At 36.4% G+C, this 14,970-nt stretch overlaps 1 protein-coding gene across 1 annotated transcript; it reads right to left on the bottom strand.

The window, feature by feature from the left end:
• Positions 1-31: 31 nt before the first annotated feature.
• Positions 32-13,513, bottom strand: LOC113694895 (probable UDP-N-acetylglucosamine--peptide N-acetylglucosaminyltransferase SPINDLY). The gene is made up of 18 exons (XM_027213801.2): positions 13,203-13,513; positions 11,834-12,268; positions 10,172-10,333; positions 9,900-10,075; positions 9,706-9,781; positions 8,814-8,942; positions 8,366-8,485; positions 8,212-8,280; positions 8,049-8,130; positions 6,650-6,744; positions 6,384-6,448; positions 4,830-5,028; positions 4,366-4,560; positions 3,219-3,313; positions 2,998-3,133; positions 2,667-2,884; positions 1,408-1,535; positions 32-976 (listed from the first exon to the last, which is right to left on the bottom strand). The coding sequence occupies exons 2-18, from the start codon at positions 12,242-12,244 to the stop codon at positions 534-536; spliced, it is 2,799 nt and encodes a 932-aa protein (XP_027069602.1). The 5' UTR covers positions 12,245-12,268; positions 13,203-13,513; the 3' UTR covers positions 32-533.
• Positions 13,514-14,970: the final 1,457 nt, after the last annotated feature.

Genomic DNA, 14,970 nt, shown 5'->3' with positions numbered 1-14,970 from the left:
TCCAGTCTACTTCTTGATGAATTCTTGAAGCTTTCAATAATATGAACCATCAGTCGACGCTAACTGGTCCACAAATTTATATTAAAAAAATTCCTTCAAAAGCGCTCAATATGATATTCGAAGATCCTATATTTTACAAAATCCCCATCTCTTTTGCTACTGGGGTAGATGTAGATGTAGATGTGGAATGTCATACCTTAATACAAATACCATATGATCACCTCCGTGTCGCTATAAGCTATACTCCTCCTATACCTTAAGCAGGTTAAGTTTTTTCGGGTAAACAATGCCGCCATCATCCTACTCGTGAAAAAATCTGGGCCTAAACACTGAGCAACACTTGGTTGCCACCATGGCTAACGTGAGTACTAACACATCAAGCCTCAATTCAATATATGATACAGAAGGCTCGATTTAAAAAGAGCAATTGCAGATTCTAACGCACAATCAAATCTCTCCAGAAAATTCTTCAGTTACAGGCCTTCATATTTTAGACTAGCCACAACGTGCCTCAGGTAAGCTGTCATCTTTGACTAAACCCCATTTTCTTCAACAGATGAGGGGTGGTTTATTATGGAAGATTGCCCCAGACTGAGTCCATTAACCATAACTGATCCAAACGGGCCATCATTAGATGTAGAGATCCTCGTGGGGTCTGAAAATTTGATAACTGGCTCTTCTGGAACTACCTCTTGTTCATGTGAGTTCTGTTGCTGCGCCTGCTCCCGTGCCTGCTCTTTCTTTAAAAGCTCCATCCACCTTAAGGACGGCACGTCATCCTTGCAGTATCTGCGCCACATATTCCTGTAGGCAGACTCTAGGCCCTGGGTAAACTTAGGTCCGTCACAAAGAGGTGACTTGGACATAAGATCTCGCAAACCTCTTCTCAGGTTTGAGAGAGCGGTAACATCTGTTGCTAACTGTACAGCCTGTTGCACATATTCATCTTCATTCTTAGCAACCAGGTTAGGTAAACCTGCAACCCAATGGCCATGAAAAAAATCCATGACGTTGACATAAAACTAAGATATTAGTTAAAGCTCCACGTGTGCTAAAAGGCCCATAAAGTTCTGCTCACAAAATGAGGCACACAATTTCTTAGCAAATACAAGTGATGCAGAAACAATGGACATATGCTTATCATTCTAATTTTGATCCAGAAACGATGGACATGCGCTTATCATTCTAATCTTCCTCCCTCTATACCATTTTTCAACACACAAAAGGGTTGGGAGAACTGTAACATCAATGCAATGAGCCAGGATATTATCCAAAGCATGCCATCTACTGGTGTCATCATCATGTAAATATTTCTTTACCATTTTTTCTTCATTCCGGTTAGTGTAATTTTATGAGAGTTATCTAACATGGCAATGAAACTAAGAAAACTCACAAGAAGTTACTTACCAACAGTATTTAGTAGACTAACACCGACATTATGTGCATGCACTGAACCTCCCATGGTGACACATGGAACTCCCATGTAGAGAGATTCACATGTTGTGGTTGTTCCAGCATAAGGAAATGTATCCAAGCTACACATAACAATGATAAAGATCAGTCAGTTTTGCCAAGTCATAAATTGAAAAGAATCTCAGAGCTTGTTCAGAATAACAATCTCAATATTGCTTGCAAACAATTGGCAAAAATAATTATCATATCATATAAAACAGAAAAAAAAAAATTAAAAAAACCCTAAAGGTTTCATGTTTGAAATTGCCACTTTATGCATTGCTAATTAATGTTAAAAGATTGCTTAACTAGCTTTTCATTCTCATTTTGAAAGATAAAATGGCTACACAAGGACATTGAAGCATTAGATTAAGTAGGAAGCCTTTTGATTTGATTTCCCAGTCTGCCATGAAACTGAGGGCACAAAAAGTTCCTAACAGACTCGCAAAAATAGGTAGATTTAGCCGACACCTCAGTTACAGCATTATCAGCTTGCTGTCGAAACAATGACTCACAAAGCACAAAAACAAATGAAACCTTGAATTCCTTTTTCTCCATGAGACTCGCAAAAAGAGGTAGATTTAGCCGACACCTCAGTTACAGCATTATCAGCTTGCTGTCGAAACAATGACTCACAAAGCACAAAAACAAATGAAACCTTGAATTCCTTTTTTTCCATGCTACTTACAAGATAAACACGCAACTTAATTACTTTTTAACATTTTTTTAATTCTTGTGGTTAACATTAGGCAGAATTTTTTTTTCATTTTTGTGCTTTTTTTTGGGAAGGGGTGGGGGGGAGGTGTTTCTTTTCTTCGAGGCTTCCTGTTGGAACTAACGTATTCGCATACATGTGCCAGACTTGTATATCTCAAAGACAAAGAATCATCCAGGAACAGGAGCACCAGAAAACATAACTGATAGAGATTTTCTTGTTCTCTTTATCCAATTTTTTCATTTTAAAATTCTTTGTAAGTGTCAGTCTTGCCAAACAAAACCCGCTTTTTAACATTATTCCAATAACAGCACAAATAAGGCTTAACTAACATGGGAGGAGGGCTTGATTGGGTGGTAAGGGGGGAGGGATTGTAAATAGGAGGTCATGGGTTCAAGACCTCCCACTTACCAAAAAAGAAGAAGAAGAAAGAGGCTTAACTAACTCATTTTAGAAGAAACGAAATACTAAGGTTGGTTTTTAGCAATGGAGTAATTACCTTATATCCATGAGAGAATATGCTTGCATATGATCATGATTGAGAAGAATTAACGGCAAAAGGTCTACACGGGTCGAATCCAACCCCAGCTGCTCTAGTGTTGAAAGAAACCTTTGTCTCACACTATCACAACAAAAAGGTTTACACTTTACGATAAGCCGAGAATTTGGAACTGCACGTAGAATCCTTGCCCAAACTTGGAGCACTTTAGGTGTTATCTAATGTTAAGAGAACAATAAAAACAGTATGAATAAAACCAGCAGCCTACCAAAAACCCACTTGAAGACCAAGGTTACTTTACAAGTAAGTTTCTTCAGACAGACATTAATACCTTTGCCAAATTGTTAAAGCTACCAAAAGTGACGAAGCCGTTGGACAGAGCAGGAGTGGGAGATACTGGCCCAGCTTCAGGGGAAGGCGTATAACAAAGAAAGCATGCTGGTAATCTTACTAATTCCTCAACATGTCTGCCATAGGTATCAGTGATCAAAAGAAGACACAAATGGATCCAGTAACAAATTTTAACTAATTTAAGACCAAAGGATCACCTACTTCTGCTTAGTATCAGGAGAATCGGCCAAGGGATCACTGATTCTGTAATCAATGGTGGGCAAACCAGTTGTATTTGGATAGCCAATCCATGTTACCTATCACACAAGGACAAATACAGAAAATAATTCACAAGATTAGCAATCAACTGACAAGAGGCACCAGATCAAGTTACCCAAGAATTGATGCAGTAGTGTCTCAATAAACTCATACTAGTAAGGCTCGCGATGTCATTTCAGGAAAGAAAAAGGGGAAAAACTTACCCACCAAGTTAGCTAAATGAAAGGACTGAAATAAGATAACTATTGGCCACCACATTCTTTACCCGATTCCCTCTTTGTGTGTGCGTGTGTGAGAGAGAGAGGAACAAAATTTTACTTGGTAGACAAATAAGTCGAGGCAAACATGACTGCTAAAGTTGGCCAAGTCTCTAACAATTGAAGTTGGTAAAGGGGATAAAACAAATTTTCTCAAAAAGAAAAAATAAAAAGAAAAGACCCCATAATGATACTCATGAGCTTACATACCAAAAAACCAAAAGGAACGGAATTTGTAAACCACGGTTAATTTCATCCATTTACAAAATAATATGCCAGGAGAAATCAACAGCAAAAAGACACAGAAAAATGTCACATGTCAAAGATATTTGGCAGATATCCTGCTCCTGATACGGAAAACCAACAGATGCATTGTACAATAGATTATCACCACCAGTATGAAGTAAGCTGCATGATTCAACCACAAACAGAGTCAAACCAGCAGATGGTTGCAATTATAGCTCAAGGTTGAAATTTTTTGCATGTAAAATTCCATTCGGTAATATTTCAAATAACTCACAAGGTTTAAGATAGAATTACATGAGTAAGGAAATTCAAGTCCCCTCATCCTTATTACACCTGTTTTCTGAATGATAGCAGCAAGTCTAAGAAATCTTAAATAACAGAGCTTCATTGCAACTCTAGAAACAATTTCGTTTGTCACGCTAGAAGATCAATGAATATGCCAACAAATTGGTTGGCAGACTATCTATCTATATTAAGTTAAAGGAATTCAGGCAGAGTTCTAACAGTTAAAAACAGACTCATAGGAGAACTGACACAGACAAACATAGAAGAAATGGTGATAAGCCAAGTGTTTGCCTCAAAAGTACCTGAACAGGAGCAGGCCGACAGGCCATCATTCCCAACTTGTTGTTTGCAGTATGACCAGTAAGTTCAACCAATATATCAACCTTATCTTCTCTAACCATATTGGCAACCTTTTTCTCATCGACCCCATATATGTCTCTCCATATACCACCCTTTTTCAAGACTCTGTCTCTAAACCTAATTGTCTTTGCATCTGCCTGTCACATTGTACAGAACATATTAACAAACCTCAAAGCTTAAAACAGCTATAATGCAGCTTTCAAAGGGATAAAGAGTCAGGAAAGCACAGTCTATGTTAATGCATTGCACTCAATAGGAATGGCTATAACAACAGAGAAAATCACCAAGAAGTACAAGACAACTGCAACATGATCCAACACCAAAGAAGTACATGACAACTGCAACATGATCTAACACAATGCTAGCAATCATGAATAGTCAGAGAGAAAGTTGCAACTCTTTGTACCTTTACGACTGCTGAATAAACCACAACCTTGTAATTTTCATAGTCATGATAGACAAGAGGTGCTTCAATGAAATATGACACAGAATGTGTAAAATAATCAGGAGACACGTATCCAATGGTAAGTGTCCTTTCTGGATCTTTAGGGTTGTCCCATGAGGTGTACTGGGAATATAACCTCATGAAGCGACTGCCCCACTCCCTGCATGTAAAACTTTGAATTAAAATAAGGCATTGGATAATGTCAAAAAGGGATTCTAGCACTCCAAATAACTTGTACAGCTTCAGAAAGACAAATTCAGCCTGGCAACAAAATATACAAGAAATTGTAAAAGCAAGTGGATAGCCAGTATTGTGGACAAAGATATCCAATGAACCAAAAAAAAAAAAAATCATCAGCTAAGCCCATGATGACATGCAGTATCAACATATGAAAAAAAAAGGTGAAACTTTCAACATGGGTGTTTAGATTTAATAGTTTATCTCAATGTTACATCATGAGATTTGTACACATAAAATTTGCAGGAGCAAATATATAATAGGGGGAAAACCCTTGATTCTCCCAAATCATCTAAAGTGCAGTTAAACTTAACACGTAAAGCAGAGAAGGAGAAAATGATGTTACTAACAAAAGCTTACCAGAAAGTAAAACAAATGATGTTGCAAATAAGAATTCTTGATGTTCAACAATTTACACCTTAATTTGACAGTACATGATCGTCAAGCAGCATACAATCTCATGATAGTTCCCCTACTCTTATCCTCGGAGGAAAAAAAGTAGCAAAAGGAAAGGGATCTAAACGTAGTGCATTATGTGAGATCTTCTTCCAATTCTCATATGGATTTCATGACAGAAGATACTAATCACTTTAGGATCAACCATGCAGGGGCAGCAATACATGTAAAAGGTCACACATAAGAGTGATGTCGGACATTGTGGATGGCCAATTTGTTCAGGTTCAAGGTTATCTGTTCCCACATCTGAATGAAGTTCTCCAAGTTCTTCAACAAAAACTAACAACCTTGCCATATTTCCGGCCATTACATCATTTCCAAAAGCAACAACAAATGATTGAGAAACCAACACCCCCACAAACAACCTTCTCATAGCCACAAACAGCTTTACATCAAATCACCCAAAAATGATCTGCTGACAGATCTTAGAAGACAAGTGCTTACCACATAGGTTTCAACTGTTTCCATCTAATGTAATTGATATATTCATATATCATCAGCCTTAATCTAGCCAACAGGATATTGGGCAGAAAAATAATGTAGGGCTGGGGCACAAAACAGGCCAAAAAGCCAAAACAATAACAAAATTCCAGAGTCAAATTAGATATTTTACTTTCTACTAACCTATCTTTCAAAATAACCTGAGCTACATAATAATCATTATAGTAGGAACAACACTGACATCAACTATGCCATTGTAAGCATGGTTTGTGTTCAAACAACTCGCACAAAAGCTCCAGGAAAACCCTTATGCATAAAGAATGCAGCTTGCACTGGAAAAAGCAAAGAAAAGCAACATATATGTGTGATAGCAAACTCAACCTGTGAGCCTCATATAGTTTGTCATCTGTTCCCTCATTTATGTAGTTCATTGCAAGCAGTCGATTCTGCAAAAGAGAAAACCAAATGAAGTATCAGAAAATGAGGGACAAAGGATGAGTGTAGCTAGACAAACAAGACTAGAACTTAAAAAGTCAGAATGTTGCACAAGAAAAGAGAAATGAGTAAGGAGCGGGATGCTATTGCATGGTACAAGAAGCATTTAGAGTTGACATAACTTTATGCTTTCATATCAGGAAAAAAAATACCTGGCCTGCATTACGAGAATCAGGATCAATTTTAAGGCACCGCTCATATGCATCAATAGCCAGAAATATACTGCCTGCATCTCTATAAAGAACTCCTACACCAAAAAAAGAAACTATCACCAACAAGCCAATTAATACCAAAAAAAGAAGGGGGGAAAATGAGAAAAGGTAAAAGAAAAGAAAAAACTCAAAACGTTAGACATAATACTATGACATAGAAGATAACAAGCACAGCTTTATTGAAGAAAATTGAGGAAAACAGTCCAGCATAAAAATTTTTAACTTCAAACCACTTTGAATGCTATAAAGATGCACATACATGATAATGCAAGGCCCATCCATTTGGTGGTCAGTTCTGTCATCTCTTTTTTCTTTTTTTTTAAAGAAATTATAAAACAAGGAAGAAGATATGATTTACCCACTCTGTTCTCCCCCGAACCCCCCGCCCCGGGTCCTACACGTCAAAATAGTTCAAATATGATATGATTCCAATTTTAGAGAAGCAAAAATGATGCGAAGTTAGCTGCTAGGCTTTTGGAACCAACTCATAATGGGAAAGCCTCTGATCTGCCTTCTGTCTATCTACTTGTTTTTGGCCATGGACAGTAGGAAGGGAAATTTCCTGCTACCATTTAGCCTAGATTGCAAAGGCATCTAGCCATCGAACACGTCATTTACGCAAACATGCTGAAGTACAAATTATTTTAAGTCCAAATGCTCTATACCAAGCGCAAAGCATTTTCTCCAATCCCCAAAAGCCATTAGGAGAGCTATACAAGCCCAGACACCACTTAATGCAAGTCAGGTCATTATCTAAATTCATGTCATCCCCATGCCCACTGGGAAAGTAGAAATAGTGAAAGCTAACCAATGGACATAAGAACCACAAAGTCAGCCTGGTAACATTGTTGAAATTAAAAAGTACATTCCAGGAGATTCTGTTGCTAAAAATGCGAAAAATTTAATTTCCAGAAATTATTTATGTGATAAGTCAACATCAAATTTGAGATACAGATATTGCTTTTGCCTCATTAAAGCGCTCTGATGTCCACATAAAACGACCTAAGGACGAATATCTAAGCTGCCAATATTGAAAGATCATCAAAACAATCTACACTCCACCTTCAAGTTTATTACATAAACCCCAAACTCTTTCCATTTAGAGCCTAAAATGATCATTCAGGAGAGAGAAACAATACAGGAAAATTCAGTGATATATTAACTAGGGGAAAATACACTGACAGAGAACTACAGAGGAATAATATGAAGGTAGTTTCATCTTAAGGGAAAAATACACTTACAGAGCAATAATGCGGAAGTAATTGAGAGAATGAACAAAATTAGGTAGGTGAATGCATAAAGACAAGATAGATGTATATGACAGGGAAGAGACAGGGACCTAAATTGTTATATGCTTCTGCATATGTAGGGTTGGCAACAATTGCTTTCTCAATCATGTTTGCAGCTGCATCCATTTTACCCTACAGGTAATCATGTATGCAAATCATTATCTTACAAACACTTCCTCTTTAACACTGAAATCACTGGCATGGTTAATAAACCTGAACAGTGTAAACTACTCCAAGATTGTTCAATGACTGAGAGAAGTTTGGTTTGATTGACAAAGCCATCTGCAAAATAGACATTAAAAATTCTGTAAACACACAGATAAGAAAGTGACTCAATTATTATAAATGCATCAAGCACCAATATTGCCTGGTAGCACTCCACTGCTTTATCAAGGTTGTCTCGATCCTTGTATATCACCCCTAAATTGTTGCATGCCTCTGCACAATGAGGATTGAAGTGGAACGCAAGCTCATAAAACACGATTGCCTGCAAAATAAATTCTTTTTACAAATCTCTCATGCTATAAACTTAAGATGCATAAATATATGAAGAGGAAACTGCCTGGAGAAAGGACATTCAGATAAAGTAAAATGAATAATTAATGACATGTGACTTACAAAAAAAAATTAATGGCATATAGGCCAGAAGTTAAATTTTTTTACAGGATTAAGTAAATAACTTCCAACAATGTGCAGGAAGCAATACCAAGAAAAATGGATGTCACAGAGAAAGCAAGTGGAATCACATAATTTCAATCACCAACTGCCATATCTAACCTTTTCATAAAAGATTAAAACAAAACAGCACACATTACCATGTCAAACTTAAGCATTTCACCATAAGCAACACCCAGATTGTACATTGCATCTGCATAATGCCAATTGTAATATAGCGCCTTTTTGTAGTATGCCACACCTTGATTGATGTCTCCCTCCAATTTGACCTGGATGGCGGTAGAAACTAAGAATCCAATATTAAAGAAGATGAGTTCCAAATTTGCAGAAATAATCTATTTAAGATTGACGATATTTTCCTTGACTTAATAGAAAAAGGACCACCAATTTACAGCAAAATTGGCACCATTATTGCCCCAGAATTAAATTTCCTTGTCTTCCGGACATGATGTTGGCCATCATTCTAATTACTGTTCCTCCACTCTGTAGAGTAAAATCTATACCTCTGATTTTACCATTAAGCGCTGTAGGTTTTTGGAGTTTCATTTATAAGTTGTCAGTTTAGTTCTTCAACCCCTATTTCTCATAATGAATCAACATTCATTCGGTCATTAACTTGCCGCTTCTTCTCAGCTCTTCTGTATTAAGGTTGTGCAGGATATTCTCTTGGTCTTCACTAGATAACCTAGATTGCCTCACAAATTTAGGTGATCTTTACTTCTCTGATTCTTCTAGCATCACATCATATTTCTTAAATGAGTGCACTCCGAATGACGTAAAATGAAGAAAACACCAACAAAAATCAGTGGCATACATTTTCATGTTCAAAAAGCAACTGTTCTAGCTTACAATCAAAAAGAATGAATCAGGACAGCCATTTGGCACTTCTACATCAAGAGCGACTGAAGGCAGAACCCCAGAAAGAAGGTTAAGATGTTCATTAAATTCTAAATAATAGGCCTAAGATATAGTCCTGTGCAATCTCCAATCAGGTAACAGAGAATGAGATACCAACAATACTATCTTAATTACCTTTGTGCCTAAATCTGTCAAGGCAATTGCCATGTTATTCTTCGCAATCTCAAAGTTTGGAGACACAGCCAAGCACCTAAAATACATGGAAAAATACCAACAGAATCAGATGTGCAGATAAATCCTAATCTACATTTTAGTGGGGAAGGGGGAACAACAGAAAAGGAAAGATCATATAAAACACGGTGGCGGACCTCTCATAGCAGGCAATTGCTGACTCCAGATCACCTCGGTTTTTATAGATGACACCCATGTTGCAATATGCTTCAGCATACATAGGCCTCTCCAGTGCAGCCTTCTCATAGCAATTAAGGGCCACATCATATTGCATCATTTCGGAATAGACAACACCAAGGTTATAATAAGCTGGCTGAAAGAATGAAAATCCATCACGTTAACAATGAAAACTGAAGTTATTGAACAGGAACCAGTGATCAAAAGGCAGGAGGAAGAAAACATGAATTACAGCATAATGTGGATCTATTTTGATTGCCTCATAGTATTTTTGGATTCCCTCCTGAGTGTTACCAGCAAGCTTTAAGCTTGTACCAAGATCAGTTAGTACAATCGCTAGGCATTCCGCCGCTGGCTTATATGAAGGATCAGCCCTAAGAGCTTTCTGATATGACTGCAAAAAAATGAACAAGTATAACACTATTCAGAATGAAAGTAATCTAGCCAGCTAGTCATTTGAAATTCCAGTTCAGCTGTCTGGAAAACCAGTATCAGAACATGTGCCTTGCCCCTACGGTATGGAGGAACAGTCAGGCATTAAATAGGAAAACTCTTCACGCACTGGAGCAGCTCTGACAAGAGGTTTAGTACAGCAAGAAAAGTGAAAGCAACTATGAATTATCAAACCTAATAACCAGAATTGAAGTTTAATTACCAAAACATAAGATGAATTTTGTAGCTTTATAATGGAACTTGAGTTTTTTGAAGTTTTATGAAGATTTACATATATTTATCAATCCTCAACCTTGGATCCAAAAATCTGTCTTTTGTTTCCCTTGATTCCAACTTTTCTAAAACTATGAGTTGTTTCCTCATATGCCGCTCGCCCAAACCTTCACTTTTGCATACAAAGTGTTTTCGAGAAACACTGGGTTTGTTTGGATTGCGGTTTATTTGCCAAAATATATTTGCTTACATCATCATTACAATTTCCAACACACCTTTTTATCTTCCCAATTACCTTTTTATCTCACATACATTACATCACAAAAAGTGCTACAGTAAAAATATCTCTAATAATTCACAATCCAAACAAACCCAGCTATTTGTTTGTCATCAATTTTAGGCAAAAATCACTCAACAGCTTCATAACTTATTCTCATTCGCTTGAATGTTCTTTCACAATGATGTTTTAATAAGTAACAGAATATTTGTCTTAAAATTTCAAAAGATTATATCTTGAGACCTTTTCAGGAAGAATTTCTTTGCATCTTAAAATAATACAAACCAGAACATCAAGAGAAAAACTTCAAATTTAAGCAAACAAAATACACTTACAAATAGCAAACAGAACAGCCAAGTGTATTTCATTTTCAGAAGCCACTTAATCTCATTCAGTTTCCAAAACTCGGCAGTTAATGCACATATGAATTTTCCCAAAGAGAAGTTCCAGTTTCAGTCCCTCAGACTGTGGTTTTGCCTTAATTTGATCTATATCCTGATATGTCCAGATGAAGAAGAAAAAGTCGTTGCAATATCAATTTAAACTTCTTCCCGCTTTTCTACTGTTAGAGACGATTCAAGATTAAATGCAACAAGAAGCAACAGTGACAGTGACTAATTTATGTAAATCAGATCCAAGTCAGAGAGGGGGAAACATACACCCATGTGATAGACATATCGAGTGTATGCAAATTCAGACCAGCTCATCCAAATGTATACGCACATATATAGAGAGGGAAAAGTTTCCAATAGTCCAACGTGAGGACGATTATGCATGAGGAAACTCAACATGGTAAATCTAGAAGCCAAAGTTATGGTTATACAAGAAGTTGTAAGAGATAAGGGAAATAACAGTAGAATAAGACCAAAAAAAAATAACTGAATAGGGCAAAGTAATAACAATGTAAGTGCTTTTTAGACGAAATAAATAACCAAAATGCGAAAAGCATACTTCAGCAGCCTCCACAAGGCGGCCCTCTTCCTTGTACAAAATGCCACAATGTGTGAGAGCACATGAATTTTGCGAATCTAGTCTGATGGCTTCAGTAAAGCTCTCAAAAGCAAGCCTACCCATATTCTGCATCTGCAAGCAGATTCCTTTACCAATGTGAGCTTCAACATTTTCACTATCCTTCTCCAATACACTCTCATATATCTGAAGTGCCTCAACAAACTTGTTTCTGGAGCGGAGAATATTGGCATAAGACAGAGCATCCTTCCCTTCAAAGATCTTCTTTACAGGACTATTGCTAACTTGACAACCTCCAGAAACTGTAGAAGGCTGCCCTCCATTTAAAAAACCATTTTCACCAGCCAAATCTCTTTCTTTCACATTGCCATTATCTTTATCCGTCCACGCCATTCAAATATGCTTCAAACCAACTCCCTGGTATAGTTCCAGAGTAAGTTGTTCGTTAGAAAAGGAAGATTTAAAAGTTATGCCAAGTGAGACAACTTCCCCCCAGACAACATAGACATTACTCAAGTTTACTGTATTGACAAGCTTGAACCCCATCTCTCCACATAATGCGACACCAAGTCGTTTGCTGTCCCATTTTCTTTTTCTTTTTTTGGGCGTTTTGTCGAAGTGTAATAGACCAAGCTAACATTTTGATATGCGGAAAGTTTATAATTTTATCAAAAGGTTGAAATGCAAACTTGAAGTTGTATAGTTGCTAACTGAAAAAAAAAAAAAAAATTGACCGACAGTTTGTGAGGACATACAAAAGTAATTTTTCTAAAATCAGTCATATAGCCACGTAATAATCAGAACACCGCTGAAATTTCTAACATATGCTCACGGCAATTCCAGAATACAGTGAACTGTACGCATACGTAATAAGCATTTCACGAAAAACATTCTTTTCAGAAAAAGAACCTGAATTTCAGCTCTAAAAGCACATAAAAATCCGCATTTCACATCCAAACCCAGCAATCAATCCTATCATCAAATTCTCGAAACCCTAGAAACTAAACCCGAAGTCATTTTTTGTTATGTCAGACATCCAAACTGTTAAAAAAAGCACCATTTTGGCTAACAACAATTAGCAGTTAAAAAAGCAAACCAACTAAACCGTCATTACGCATTAATTAGACTACAAAAAAGAAAGCCCTAAAAACCAGCGGGCTAATAGCATTACAGCTTCTAAACTCATTATTTAAACCCCTAACAGGAATCTGGCAACTATAGCGGAAACCACAAAGTTGAACAAGAAACAACACGTGCATTAATCTTTAAAATTTCAATCAATAATGCAAAAAAGATTCAGCTGAAGCAAAAAATAGGGGGCAAAAGTACAATTAGAGAGAAAAAAGCTTACCTTTCAAAAACTCCGAGAAAGAAGCTTGCGATGGTTGGCTCTATACTGGGAACCAGTAACATATATAGTTGACTGTGCTATACCTGTTACTTTTGTTCGTTCCTTTTTTCTCTTCTTGTCGTTTTTTAAGGAACTGCGTCTGGAGTATTAAAAATAGTGGAAAACTGTAGAAGAAGAGAAGGCGTTTTAAGACGAGACGGTGGGGTGGGGCTGGGGAGTCGTGGGGGGGGCGGCTTTTGGGCTTTGTTTCTCTCTCCGACAGTAAGGGGTGTGTGTGACTGTGATGTCTCCCAAGCTCCGGAGCCTCCCCCCTTGGTGGGTGCTCGTCGGTTGCTATTTTGCCCACCATATACCAACCGTCTTTTTGACTTAATTAACCCTACTCCTTTTGCCTATTTGCTTTTCTGCCCACCGGGTGGTCCACGCCCCTATGCCCTTTGCCCAATCGATCAAATTCGTCCGTCAAACACTAAGACGGTGGCGAATTCGCTAGTTACTGTGCTACGACCAGGGGCTATTTGGGGTTTTTAAGTCGGGAATACGTTTCTTGCCTATGACCATCAATAGTGGTGCCGGTTCTCTCGTTTCCCCGATGCCGTTGCGTAGATACACCCAGTTAGTAAATATGAACTGTATACTTTTCACCCTTTTAGCTAAAGAGAATTTCAAAAACCCTCGTTTAGGATTATCGGGGGAAAAAAAAAAAAAAACCTTCCTTTAAAACTACTTCTTTAAAGTTTTAAAGATATCACTCAACTTTCATATCAGTGAGGTGGATCCATTAATGAGCATCATAGCACATGAATTCACAAAATGATCTTAAATACTTTAACAATTTTTAGGCCAAACATTATAAAAAATAACAACACAAAATGGTAGAATTGGGAGAAACATATATCTTATATTGTAATCAATTTGATAGAAAATTCAACATAAAAGTATGGTAATCAATTTTTAGGCCAAACATTTTAAAACAAACCACGTAAATCTTATATTGTAATCAATTTGATAGAAAATTCAACATAAAACAACACAAAATGGTAGAATTGGGAGAAAAATATATCTCTACGTTGTATTATTATTATAAGAATATTTTAATAATACAAGGGTAAGACAGTTACAAAAGTATGGTTTTATGAAAGATTAGTGATTTTTTTTTTTTTTTCACATGTGATTTGTTTTAAACTTTAAAAGTGTCAAGTAATATTTACATAAATCTAAGGGAAGTTTCCAAAAAATTCTGTAGCTAAAAGGGGTGGAAAATATACCGCATCACAAGTTCGAGGTGCAAAAATATGCATTTAATAGTTAGAGAATTAAAAGTCGATGAGTTTAATAGTTTGAGGGCCATCCAGATTTTTTACTCTAGTAAATATTCGTAGTATACCTATGTAATATATATATATATATATATATTCATTCTTACACATAATTCAAAAACTTTTCTATTTTTTATATTTTAAAAATATTCATACTTTTTAATTAATTATGTAAAACACATAATAAATTTTTGACATATTATACTTCATGGATTATAATTCAATTTTGAAAATTTTTAAATTTTGAATAAAGACAATGGCTTATCTTCTTGGTTATTTATAAAAGAACATTGACATATAATATAATTCTGTAGATTTATACATATAAAAGTAATGAGGTGATGAAATTCCAATAAATTTACCATCTCCTATACAAGGACACGAGTTAAAATTAGTATAAATATAGCACATTCTTTAAAAAATATATAGAAATTCTAATTGTATTTTAA

The sequence above is a fragment of the Coffea arabica genome, chromosome 6e (genome assembly GCF_036785885.1).
Source record: "Coffea arabica cultivar ET-39 chromosome 6e, Coffea Arabica ET-39 HiFi, whole genome shotgun sequence".
NCBI lineage: Eukaryota > Viridiplantae > Streptophyta > Magnoliopsida > Gentianales > Rubiaceae > Coffea > Coffea arabica.
The sequence above is the reverse complement of the archived record's forward strand: the minus strand, read 5'-3'. Positions and strand labels throughout refer to the sequence as shown.